The sequence below is a fragment of the Dunckerocampus dactyliophorus genome, chromosome 19 (genome assembly GCF_027744805.1).
Source record: "Dunckerocampus dactyliophorus isolate RoL2022-P2 chromosome 19, RoL_Ddac_1.1, whole genome shotgun sequence".
NCBI lineage: Eukaryota > Metazoa > Chordata > Actinopteri > Syngnathiformes > Syngnathidae > Dunckerocampus > Dunckerocampus dactyliophorus.
Window position 1 is genome coordinate 6899514 of NC_072837.1, and position 13925 is coordinate 6913438.

The 13925-nt window shown below is 41.3% G+C and overlaps 2 protein-coding genes across 28 annotated transcripts in view; one reads left to right on the forward strand and one right to left on the reverse strand.

The window, feature by feature from the left end:
• The window catches only part of lama2 (laminin, alpha 2), a 202011-nt gene extending 191018 nt beyond the window's left edge, over positions 1 to 10993 (reverse strand). For 2 of the 4 annotated variants that reach the window (XM_054760838.1, XM_054760836.1), the window contains exon 1: positions 10608 to 10986. The gene's annotated coding sequence lies outside the window, so the exon portion shown is untranslated. Of the gene's footprint in view, positions 1 to 10607 lie in introns of all 4 variants that reach the window. The other 2 variants (XM_054760840.1, XM_054760839.1) reach the window with 2 other exon arrangements.
• The window catches only part of ptprk (protein tyrosine phosphatase receptor type K), a 99285-nt gene continuing 96049 nt past the window's right edge, over positions 10690 to 13925 (forward strand). For all 24 annotated transcript variants that reach the window (XM_054760850.1, XM_054760854.1, XM_054760853.1 and 21 more), the window contains exons 1-2: positions 10690 to 10844; positions 10957 to 11288. In XM_054760850.1, coding sequence (XP_054616825.1) covers positions 11207 to 11288 — 82 coding nt within the window. In that variant the 5' untranslated portion in view covers positions 10690 to 10844; positions 10957 to 11206. The remainder of the gene's footprint in view (positions 10845 to 10956; positions 11289 to 13925) is intronic.

Consider the following 13925-nt stretch of genomic DNA (forward strand, 5'->3'; position numbering starts at 1 on the left):
AGATTAGAAAGCATGATGTAGCGCATCAAGGAAATCAGCACTGTGAGATCTTCGGCTGAAGCCGAGAAGGGGATAGCTTCATCAAACAGAGCCTGGAGACAGACATGATATGATATGAGAGCAGTGAATATGATATGTTGCAGTCTGTTGGCATTTACTGCTTTCTAATAAACACACCCAGCTCACGTCATCGTGCCCATGCACAAGTTGTTGCCAGGTGACGACAACAGTAAACGTCTTCATCACAAATCCTTGTCAAGTGTATTGTAATTATCATACCCGCATCACAAATACCATTACTATTACTGTGGCGCATTGCTGTTGCAAATTGATACAAAAAGAAGCTGCAACTTGCACTTTTGGACAACGATTTTATCATTAAATATAAATGGTCATCTTGTGTGAGCAAAAATATGAAAGTAAATTACAAAAAAAAAAACCTTTGAAGCCCCTGACAAACATAACACTGAGGAATAAATTAATAGTAAAACACCACGTCTTTTATCTTAATACGCGCTTGAGGCTTGGTTTGTGTGAAAGTAAATGCCATAAACAGACTTTGAACTTGTTTTTATATTCACAGGGTATTGTGAATGTAAATGTTTTCCTGATTAGGACAACTTAACAATAAAGGTCTAAAATGTGTCCCAAAATAATCTTGTGTGCATTTCTGTAATTTCCACATTTCATATCCAAAGTTACTTCTAAAAAACTAAAAACATTAACATGTACACACACTGAATTACATTTTGAACATTCAATACTATACTACTATAATATATATATATATATATATATATATATATATATATATATATATATATATATATATATATACACACACACACACACACAAGTGCCTTGTATTGCATCATTAATTCATTCCAACGAGCTTGTCAACCCATTGGAATTTGCAGGAGGTCATTATTCAATATAACAGTCTGATTCACAGTGTCATCTTACAAACATGAAACACATCGCACAGCAACTTAACACTCAAAAGGTATATGTCAGAAATATACAAACATATACCAATATGAGCTTTTTAAAAAAAATTTTTACAGTTTTCCCATAATGCATTTTGTTGGAGCAATTTCATTGGAGGACAATATACATAAACAATAGATGGATACTGCCTCCGTCCACCAGAGGGAGCCAGAGGAGCTCAGAGCCCAGACGGAGGCTGACGTCATTGCGGCGCCCCAATGAATACGTTGGTCAGACGTAATGCATTATGGGAAAACTTTAAAAGAGTTAGATTTTTTTTCATTACTTGCTCGTATTGGTACATGTTTGTATATTTGTCAGGTATATTTGTCCGTTCCAGAAGGTCAAACTCAAACCACAACAATGGACAGGTGAGAGCGCGTAGTGATACAAACAGAAACGAAATAACGCCGAGCGACTGAGAGGTCTGCCTTTTTTGTTAGCAGTGGTTTTGAGATGCAAATGTATGATTCTTTTGAACCCGTATTGTTTTAAGAAGCCGAAGTCTTTACTTAAGTGACCCCAGCAACTAATCGGAACTACAAATCCAACCAGAACTCCACTCACGGAACAAAGTGCAGGGTAAGCCACTGTTGATACACTACACTGCTGATGGGGATGTCTTACAACTTTACGTCAAAAAATCTGAACTACCCCTTTAACATCATTTTTCCTGCAGTGAACACCCTTGGCAAACACAACCAGAAAGAGGAAGGATGGAGGAGTTTGGAGGCACGTTTGTCTGCACTTGCAAAACTCACCATGCCTAACAACGCTGTGTATACTTATTTTTTTTACATTTTGGAACCAAAAGGAGGCAGGTCTTCATGTAATGAAAGTAATATCTTTACCAGTGTTGCTCCTGGGTCAGGAAAAAAGCTACTATGTTGTAGTCCAAATGTACACTATAAAACTCCAAGAACAATGTGTTCTGCTTGACAACTGCGTTTATTTTATGACATATAAACAAGAATTCATTTCTTGCATTGTTTTATGACATATAAACAAGAATTCATTTCTTGCATTGTTCTGCTCTAACAAGTCCTTGAAGAGATTTTATGCATCAGAAGTCAAGTGTCATTTTACCGATATTTTTTGTTATTGCGTTTGACAAGTGTGTAATACTTTTTCTTTTAAAACGAAAACTTGGCCTCTGGGGTGCTTGTCTCTCAGTGACAGGTTGATAATGAAATCATTTAAAGTAGCAAATAGGAATAGAGTTTCTCTGCTTGACTCACTGTTTTATCCGCTATTACAGTCATGAAAACAAATCATTTTCCCACTAGACCACCATAACGTAAAGATTATTGCTTCCAGAGGTAACCTTGTCCTGCTACTGTAGATAAGTATGTATCGTTGTATCGCCGAGGATGTCAACAGAGCTGGTCAAGGGAAGACTTATTATGATAAATCACTATCAGTTGGACAGACGGGCGCCTCTATAGCTGCAGCAGAAGAGCTTTAGCATGTATGCAGTGGAGATGTTTGTCCTTGTTTGTGACAAGTGATACACATAAAAACATGATTATCTAGTCCTTACACTTAGGTTTACCCCTTTAGGCCATCTGATGTTGTTGTACAATGGCGATTGTGGGGGCGGGTTGTATCCACGCACAGCAATGACGAAGATGCCTGAATTACAATATACTGTTATAAGCATGAAAACAGGCCTCAAGGTCGCTATTGTTTCTGTGTTTAAAAATGTGTTAAATTGATTAAATGTTCAGTTTGGGTATACTATACCGTGAATTCCGGTGTAAAAGATGCACCCACTAAATTTTATAGGAAAAAGCAGACTTGCGTATACTGGTATATAAGCTGCAACGGCGTCCGTGAGGACCAGACAGCACTTTACTTAACAGGAGCCAATCATGAGCTATGAAAAAACTCACAAGGAGCTTGTCAACTCATTGGAATTTGCAGGAGGTCATTATTCAATATAACAGCCTGACTCACATTGTCATCTTACAAACATGAAACACACCACACAGCAACTTAACACTCAAAAGGTATACCTCAGAAATATACAAACATGTACCAATATGAGTTTAAAATAAAGAGAAAAAAAAACATTTTAAAGTTTTCCCATAACGCATTTTGTTGGAGCAATTTCATTGGAGTACAAGCAGCACAGACGATGGATGCATGGTGCAGCAATCCTGCCCCGGTCCACCAGAGGGAGCTAGAGAGGCTTGGAGCTCAGAGCCCTGAGGGAGGCTGACGTCATTGCGATGCCCAATGAATACGTTGGTCAGACGTAATGCATTATGGGAAAACTTTAAAGGAGCTGTATTTTTTCATTACTTGCTCGTATTGGTACATGTTTGTCTGGTATACCTTTTGAATTGCTGTGTGAGGAGTTCAGTGTTCTGAGTGTTCTTAGTAAAGTATTCATAGTCAGACTGTTATGTTGTTATACTGTTATATACATGCGTGAGTCTTATACACCGGAATTTACGGTATTTGCCAAAAACAACAATGGGGGGCCAAGACGCTTTCGCATTGCGCTTGTAACACGTCTTCAGCAAAGTGTACATTTACTAATGCAGACGACGGAATCGCATTAAATTTCACATTCACACCCACCCTAATAAAGTGCATCCAAACAAATAAGTGTGCAATTTTTCACCTACAATTATATTTGGGGGATGCCATAGGGATATGGATATTTTGAAAATGCATATTTCTCTATGCGTGAGGCCTCTCTCCTTAAAAATGGAGCTTTTAGAAAACTGACCAAAGATTTCCAAAAAGTCCGAATGGGTAAAACTGAGCTTTTGTATCCTTGTTAAACCATATCGCTGCAGACGAACCAATGATTAATTTACAAGCTAGCAAGCAAGCAGGCTAGCAATGGCATAGGAGACATGGCAGCAGTGCACAAAGGAGATTGATTGGTCTACAGCCAATCAGGACGCAGAAAACAATGGGCAGTGCAGACAGACCAACGAGGGAGGAGACCCTCAACTTCCCACAATGCAATTCTTCTTAAAGGGCCAGGCTCGGCCTCTAACAGCGTTCATAGGCTGTAATAAATAATACAATTAAAACACCATTAAAAAAACACCATTATTGTTTTCCAGCAAAGGGTAATCTCATTAATTACTATAACTATGTTATACCTTTACTAACAGTGAAATGTAGCGCATTATTATGCAGTCATAACTATATAAACAATGTCATTTCAGTGGGCATTGTTCACTATTACTACAGAGACACCAATTCTGCTGACTCATACAAGGAAAAGTGCACCATTGGAAGAGGTACAAAAGATTATTTTGCTGCTGAGACGAGGAAACAAATTCAAATAGGCAACAAATGCTTTCATACATTATAAAAGGTCATCGTTCAGACCCCAAAGATATATGGGTTTGGGATTATATGGGTTTGGGATCATCAGTGGTCAGTGACAGATAACCTAAGCTACACAGATGGGTGGTTGGCCCTCCATCACAGACACGCAAGGTCATTACTGGCCAAATGTACCAAATGGCCAGTTGCTGGCATCAACATTTCTCAGTAGCTGATCACAATCAGATCATGGATTTTACACAATAATGCGCGGATGCTTGTAAATATCAGTGTTTGGGAGTCAGTCAAAACACATCAGTAGCTCTATTCTGTCTGTTTTTATAAGACAAGTGCTGTTCACTGTGCCCTGTTTTATTCAGTCTCCTGGAGGCTCACTGTTTGGGATTATCGGCTCCAAAACAGACACAACACACACTCACTCCCACCATCCACCTGTCATTACCAGCTGGCAGATACACCTGGCTCACCGGAATTGGCCAAAACATTTTTTTAAAGTTACCATAGCAACCATATGGTGTTGGCCTGGCATTGGTGGGCATCGTCATGGCAACGGCTGAAGAGACAAGTGGGCATTGCCCAAAGCTTGCTGGCTGAGCTGGACCTGGAACACAAGCACACACACAAATAGGATGGGCTTCTACGCTTGTGTGGACCAAAAGACCACTAGGCGCAATTCGACCTTATGTAACACTGAGACGGGCTATCACTTGTTTGGTGAAGTTTCCGAACTTCAAGGTACTCAAAGCTGTTTTGTCTTCTCAATCACCTACTGACAACACTAGTAGCACACCCACAGGTTGGGAGATGCCTGATCTATTTCCTAACTCCAGCTTCCTCTCAATATGGAGTTTGCATGTTCTCCTTGTGCTTACGTGAGTTTTTTCCTGGTACCCTGGTTTCCTCCGACAGTCCAAAAAATAGGTTCATTGGCCGTAAGTGTGAATGTGAGTGTTGATACTGTACAGTACATGCCCTGTGATTGACTGACGACCAGTCCAGGGTGTACCATACCTCTTGCTCAAAGTCAGCTGGGATAGGCTCCATCTCACCCATTCAAGTTCTCAATTTATAATACTGATTTTCTATAAATGGGGCTATAATGGAGGCTGAATACCTAAAGATTTATAGGAAAACCGCACTTTTTTAAAAAATTTTGCCCATCATCCACAATCCCTATGTGAGACATGAACACGTACTGTATGCCTTTCTCTTTCCTGTGCATTCTAAAGATATAAAAACAGCAACAACAACAAAAAAGATGCAGCTAAGAATCTACATTCCGTAAGTTTGCATTTTTCCATATACCTGTCATTACTTAAACCTACTTTGTGTCCCAATTCCAAACCTTGGTCATCTATTTACAGTTCTATAGTACCCGTTTATCTCACATTTGTATTTAAAGCAAAATAAAAGGTCCCGGAACATTTTTACTTAAAAGAATGTTGGCAGCTTTTTGTGAATTCATGTATTTGACTGAAACACAACCAACCATGTCCTGGCTGAATGTGAGAGCACTGCAACCAGTGTGGGAAAGCTGGCTCCAGTTGAAGTGTGGACTAATCCCGTGTCCCAGTGGCTGACTTTCCTATGTGGGAATCGCCCGCATGAAGTGGCCAGGACAATAAAATATGTAAAAAAAAAAAACAGAACAACACAAGGGATGGTTTGTATATGCAAAACTGGGAGATGATGCTATGCTTGTTTGTAGAGGATAGTGTCTTTCATGCCTTGTGTGCATAGCCATAGCAGGTTCACTCTACCTTCATGTGCGCAGATTTGAAAGTGGTTTCACTTTAGAGGATTGCAAGCAGGTCTGTTTTGTTTTTTTTCCAGTTTTCGTTGGTTGGACGGGTTTCTAACATCTGTCTTGTACAAAAGCTTGCTAAATGATGAGCTGCAAAACTGGCTTCTTGTGAGAATGTAAGGTATGTAAAGGTGCATATCTCCGTGCATGTGTGTTTACACACTCCTACACCAGTTTGCATACCTGAGATCTGAGTGTGAAAGATTCGACAAACACGAACTTTGTCTCCCCTCATCTTTCTTTTAAATATAAACACACTTCCACATAGCTGTTCCGTACTACCGCAAAGACCTTGAGCCTGGACGTCAACAGCGCACATCTTTCACACACAGACGCAAAATGGTTCGACCCAAACAGACAGCACTTCGGATTTATCTACTAAAGAAAGCACATTCTCCTCATATTATTCTAGAATCATTTGTCAAATCCTGACCTGGAAAGAAAGCAGCTCTGATTTAGGTTACACAAATCTTCCCCAAATTCTGAGAACAAAGCTCAGTTATTAGACCCACTCTGGATTTGAAAAGCAGAAAAATAGCATTTTCAAACGCGAAAATACTGTGGCGTTCACAAGTCAGCGAGCTGCTTGAAAGGAAGTTGCTCTTTGTTTGGGCGGGCAGTTGTCAGGACGGAACTTGCAATGAGCTTGGCACACAATACGAATGAAAAGAATACAAACCAAGGCCATGGTGTCAGCAAAGATTTAAAAAAAAAAAAGAGATAAGTACTATACAGCAGACTTAACACCAACAGGTAAGCAGAAACACATATTTTTTTTCCGCCAACTACAAATACCGTGGGGAATGACAAACAACAACTTACATAACATTATACAGGTCATATTTACAAAGCAGTCCAGCAAAGCATACTGGGAGTCAGGAAGTGCTCCTAGCGACGTTACAGTATTGTTCCTGACAGGGTGCCTATAAAGTGGCGTATTCGTCTCTATGCTAAACAATGAGACCATACCATTTTTGATCATTGCAGTACAAAAAGAGAAACTAATTCCCAATAAAAGTGTCATTCAGGAGTCCCTTGCCACATCGCACCTGGAATTTCATGGCTTCACTCTATCACGGTTTTTCAAAAATATATAAATTAAAGAAGCATGCTGTTTTGTGGTTGATTTCGGCCTATTTTTTTTTTTTTTTAAATGCATATTTAATTAAATTTTAAACGTTATTTAATGAATGTGTCACAGCGGTTACATTCAGCAACACAAACAAACATCCCCATGCTGCTTATGTCTATATGTTTATCTATATGTTTGAATGCTAAAACAACACCATTCACAAACCACACAAACAACCAAAGTATAGACTAGAGACTTCAGGGACGGCCTTTTAAGAGGCGTATGTCTGGGGGCAGAGAATCTGGTACTTATTTTTGGTATCTACTACTTCTTACGGACATGGTTCCATCAAAATCTGCTTTTGCGCCAACATTGAATGGTCTCTTCCTCAACAGGTCTGAAGATGCACTTGGTCACTCCATCACCTTCCGCTTCCTCAGCAAGACACTTGTTATCTTGGAGGTGCGTTTGGGCTCATTGCCATGTTGGAAAACTGCCATTCTGAAAGGAGAGGATCATGCTCTGCGTCAGAATGTCACAGTGCATGTTGGAATTCAATTCGCCTCAATGAACCGCAGCTCCCTAGTGCCAGCAGAACTCATACAACCACAGACCATGATTATTTTGCTTCCTCGTTTGCTTTGCCAGCTATTTAGACAATAACGACTGTTTATTGAGTCATTTTCAGCAGAGACACAATATTTACTGCCACACAAGAGTGACAATGCAAGAGAGATACATAGCGGTTGGGAAACAGGCTAATTTGCTGGCCAGAAATTCACATTTACTGCTCGGACAGTGGAAGAACAGCAAATCACCAGTGCACACTTGCAATGCAGCTGCTGTAATAACCTCATTAGGTATTTCTCCTCTAGATCCAGACTAAGATTGCCTATGCTAACATTCCTGACACCAAAAAGAGCACCTTCTACATCGAGGAGGGGGAATAAAAACACTCAGACTATATTAACTGTTGTTTCCCCTACATTTCAGCATCTTTATTTATAGCACAAAAGTGCAAGAATTCAGAGAATATTTTTGTCAACCTTGCTCTGACACGCTGTCACCGCTATTGGTGGCACCCAGGCAACTTATTTATTCAGCAGGAAAGTGCCGATAAAGTACGGCCAGTGTTAGCAATGATATAATTATGCACATAGAATTCAGAGAGGAACTATAAAATGACTTAATAGCGCTGAATGCAGCTTTCTGACATTTAAAGTAATCAATGTAAAGGTCATCCTTCAACTGGAGTGCTGCAGTGAAGAGATCACTTGAGAGCAATGATTTTTATCAAAAGTATTAGGTGGTACTATGTTTTAAAGCAGTGGCAATTTTTTCGGTACTTCAGGTACTCCATAGTGCTCATTATTGGGCTTCAAGGTAAGTGTTTGTAGCTTTGAAGAGGCCAAAAGGGTAGAGGTATGTTCCAAAGCTTTAACAGTCATCCTAATGACAAGCCATTGTATCCATAACATTTGTGCCGAGTGTATGATCACAGTTCAGTAATCATACAAATATGTCCGTCATAATCAAGCCCAAAATGTTTTTGCATCTGAACAGGCTACACAGCTACTACTTGTATGTTAATTACTTTCTTTTTTACGTACATTGATTTAAGTCATGTCATTCTAACTCTGCTCCTGGATAAAAGGACGCAGCAGGACTGATCAGTGTTGCCAACTTACCTTGGCTTGGCTTCATGTACGAAGATCAGGAAGGGGGATGTCCATGTTGACTGCAGGCCCGCTCATGGCTGACGAGGCCAATCCGGGACAGGCGGGTTTGAGTGCAATGGTGGCGTTTGAAGGTCTGATCAGGGTTTTGGTACCCTGGGACAGCAGCAGCTCTGTTTTTTCTGCTGATGTTTTTCTTTAAGGGCTCCACCGTGTATGGTTTCAAAGTTTGACAGCTGTATTGACTGTCTGGTGTCAACCGTCCCGCACGGCAGCGATGGCTGTCAGCGAATGTTGGAGGATTTGAGTGACTACTTGAGGCAGTCTTTGTATATTTTCTTTGGTGCCCCTCTGTCTCAGTTGCCGGTCTTGGGAAGGCGATGTTCCTCCATCCGGGTCACATGCCCAGCCCACCGAAGCTGTTATTCAATAGCATGGCGTCAATACTGGGAACTTCAACCTGTTTGAGGACCTCGACATTTGTGACAAAGTCGCTTCAGTGGATGTTAAGGATGGTGTGAAGGCAACGCTGATGGAAATGCTGAAGCAGTTTGATGTGGCGGCGGTATGTGGTCCAGGTGTCAGAGCTGTAGAGTAGAGTAGTGAGCACAGTAGCTCCGTAAACACTGATCTTGGTCTTGGTCTTGCATTTCAAGCTCTTATAGTTCCACACAAGCTTATAGAGTCTACCGAAGGTGCTGTTCGCCTTTGCCGGTCTGTTGTCAATTTCCTTGTTGATCTTGATGATGGTGGGCCACGTTGGTCTTCGTGCAGCTGGATCACCATGTTGAGGAATTATCTGGGACAGCCGAGACACTCAGGAATTGCCACAGACCTTTCCTGCTGACAATGTCAAAGGCTTTTGTTTTAAATGTTACATACAGACCCTTGTTTTGTTCATGGCACTTTTCCTGGAGTTGACAAAGAACGAACACCATGTCTATTGTACGTCTGTTGGCTCTGAAGCCACATTGACTCTCTGGAAGATGTTCTTCGGCAATGGATGGTACAGACATGTTCAGCAGTATTCTGGCAAGGACTTTACCAGTGAAGGACAGAAGGGTGATCCCCCAATGGTTGGACCACTCTGATTTTTCTCCCTAGTCTTTGTACAGCATGATGAGGACTCCGTCTTGAAGATCTTGCGGTAGCTTCCCCTGTTCTCAGCAGCAGACGAGGAGTTCATGGAGCTTGCGGTGTAGTGTTGGACCTCCATGCTTTCAGATCTCAGGTGGAATTCCACCAACTCCTGCTGCTTTGCCACTTTTGAGTGGTCTATGGTTTTGGCAGTGGTCTCGATGGTGGGTGATTTAGCGAGTGTATATAACAAGCGACAAATATAGCGACTTTTTCAGGTCTTATTGAAGACTTTGGAGACTCTAACATGAATTTGTATTTATAAGCGTATTTGTTTTCCTTTTTATTTTTTGGCTCACTTTTTGTCACCCAGTGTCCATCAAAATGACATGCACATGCATCATGGCCAATTATGCAAATTAGACTCCACCCACAGCCACTCATGATGGGAATTTCAGCTCTTTTAAAGGTTCTTTTCGCTCAGCTCTCTAAAAAGAGCTGACTCTTTGAGCTCCCAAATGCCTCTTTTGTTGCTTAAATTAATGTATTACCAAAATACATGTAAAAAATTAACATAACATAATTGCATCAAATGTTTATTATTTACAGTATATGCTCAGTGTGGAACTGCTTGCAACAAAAAACGAATTACAAATACAAAAACAAAGACAAGACCTACCTCTGTTCGACTTTTCAGCTTGCTTGTGTGTGTACCTCCCCCACCTGAGCGTGGCGCCACACATTTGTACCAATCACCGTGGTCTGTCTTTAACAGACAAAAACGACGACTCTTTCACGTCAAAGAACCGGCTCTAACAGTCGTCCCAAACCGCCACAAATACATTCCAGTCCTGTGGGAAGAACTGACGTCGTTATGGAGTTTACATGCCCTCCCTGTTCATTCTCGAGACAAAGGGTAAGCAGTGTAAAAAACACTTTGTGAACGTTATGATTAATATGGTTTGCTTTTAGCATCAGGAAGTGTTGATAGTGTGTCAACTCTCACTGTGTGACGTCACGCCCTCTAGCGCGTGCAGGCGCCTCTGCTCCGCTGCCTCACTCAAAATACGGCGTCCTGTGAGCCTGTTGGGAAGCCAAAAGCCAGAAAAGAAAGGAGAGAATGGAGCGCTCGACTCGGCTACGGCAGGAGGAATAATCACTAAAACACTGCCAACAGCCCACCGCAGAGACACTGGAAGACGGACAAACTCACAGAAGAAAGTCAACTTAGTGCGAGGGAAAGTGTTCCACACTTCTCGTCTGGACGGTGGTTTAAACATGGATACACTTTTCTCTCTTTTGCCGGGACTCTTGTTCCTGATCTCGGCTGTTGGTGATGTCTCCGCGCAGATGCCACCAGGTAGGCTAAAACTGAAGCAAAATTGTGCATTTAGAATGGTTTTTGTATGCTTGTCTCGTCGTACGTTTTAAGTGAATACTCCTGTTTGCAATCAAGCGAGTTCCTGCCAGGTGTGTTCGAGGCGGAGCAGGAAAAGTTACCAACAACCGCCGTTCTTCTTCTACCGTCTGTAAAATACCATTAAATGTCATCAAATGACACAACATGTCAAAACGGACATTATATGTGTGGGAAAAATAGACATTTTTGCAACGAATGAATGGTTCGCTTCACGTTTGAATTTGGGCTGTTTGCCAAGTAGGCAGTTCTTTGCTTACTTTACACAAACCAACCGTGTCTATTCGTTTTCTTGTCACTTTTTTTTTTTTTTTTTTAACTAGAACTGTATAAAAGTCCCCCTCAATCCGTTGTATTTGAACGTTGGAACATGCAGGATTGAGCACACAGACGCATCGCGTAAACGGAGGAGGAAAAAGTTCTGGTTGTGTTCATTCATTATCACCCACGACTTGTGTTATCGATATCGGTTATTTACAGACTGCTTCACTTAGTGTCTGAATCGCAAAAGCAGACGTGTTGTTCGAGTTCCGATGATCGGCAAGCTTGTCCCGGATCATTGGGGAATAAAGATGCGTCACATGTTATAATACAGACAATGTGTGCACTGTGCGGACGCATTTTCTTTCACTAGCAAACCACAATTTGCGTGCATATTCTCACTTGGTGGATATGTGTCATGTTCCATACTGTATCGGAGCTCTGCAGTTTGAACTCCTGTCGAAATTGTTCAACTTTAAGCCGCTGTGTTTAAAATAAGTGTCAAACTTCTTTGGAATTATGATTGCATTAAAGCACCAATCCTTTTGTGCTAGTCTGTGCAGATAGATATAGAACTGCTTGTGCAAAACTCTCACATGATTTAAAAGAAGCATGCATCTGCACTGACAGTGCACGAAAAACAACTTTTTTTTTTTTTTTTACACCTCCGACGTTGCACTGAAAAACGCCCAAAAAGCAAGTTTTTGACTTCCAGGATTGCACGGGTGTGTTTTTCTGTCGTATGTGTGGTGTGCTGTATTTGACCTCCAATCTCACCCCACATAAAGCTGTGTGAAACGGTGCACCCACCTAGCTTGATTTATGTGCCCGACATTACTAGAGAGTGCATGTGAAGGGGCAAGAAAGTGTACTCCAGAATGCCCGGCTCTTTCGTGATTTGCATAAAAATTACACATTAATTACCCATTCTTCAGAGCTTTATTGCCTCCCCCTCCCCTCCTTCTATCCCCTCCACCAACTACTCCCCTCTTTCCCCTCCCTTGGGGCCATTTGGTCTGCAGGGCAACAAATGTGTGGAATTTCTTTGAGGCCTCTCTGGGAATGCGAGTGCTGTTAATTTGCAAGTAAATACGAGATGCTGCTTTACATAGCCTGGAGGTGGGCCGTCAATGTGGTTAAAGAAGGTGCAAGACAACATTTGTGATCTGTAAATCAAAGTCTGTGGTTGCATTGTACAGTGATGCCCACTGGTACATCACGTTCTGGTTGGGTCCAAAAAGTTACCGCAGTCATTAACGTGTGCTTATTCCAATCGAAATGCAGGGCTTTCACTGGTTAAATAGTGACTGACAGCAGAAATGTGAGTTGTGCAGCTCATCCTCTCATTCCCCTTCAAACACACGCAAGGACGAGTTGAAAAGGGATGAAAACTGTCATATATTACCACAATCACTTTGGGATTGTTCAGATGTCCTTTCTATAAACTGGTCTCATTTAGCTGCATTATTCTCTACTTCCCCTCATTTATAATGCTCAAAATGAAATTATGCTATAATAAATGGTGGTGTTTTATGAGAACCGGTCTCTGTGGCGTCTGCGCTTATCAACGCTGCTTTGCTGCAGCCTCGTTTCAGCTTATCACCTCCACGCTCTGAGTAATAAATGTGGCCCAGCGTGTCTGTCGCGCTTGCCTTTACAATGTCAATAACTGACTGGATGTCGATGTGACAACTTTTCTAAACGCGTCACCTCTCGGGAGCGAGCAGTGACCCGCGCTGTGGTGTCTTTAATCCTAATGAAGTGAAATAATTGTTTTCCATTAGCTTCTCATGACAAATTAGACGTCTGCTGCTGAACATCACATCAGAGCCGGTTTAATTATAATTGTAAATCATGTTTTTTTTAATATATATATATATTTTGAGTGCAAGTACAAAGTTGGTTTAATTAAAATGACTTTACAGCACCATTTGGAAGATGAAATAAAAATTTGTTTTCCCAGCAAAAGACATGAGGAAGGGAGAGTGAGGAGGAGGAAGAAAACAACATGCAACCATTGGTTCTTGGCCGTGGGCATCTCTTCCACTCAAGAGACTGTGAAAACGGCAGGAGGGGTGCATCTGTGTGTTTTGCTGTCATGTCCTCTTTGTGTGTGTGTGGTGTGTGTGTGTGTGCTGTCACTTAAAGAGCGAGTGTGGTACTTTTAAGCCCTCTGTAGTAAAGTGATACAAAGAGAAATATGAAATGTTTTCGTCTCATTTCGATTCCTATGAAAATCCCTCCTCAATCTACTGTGGCCATGTAAAATGTTGCCAAATCAAAACTGTTTTATTCATTTTCTTGTTAAAAGTAATGCTG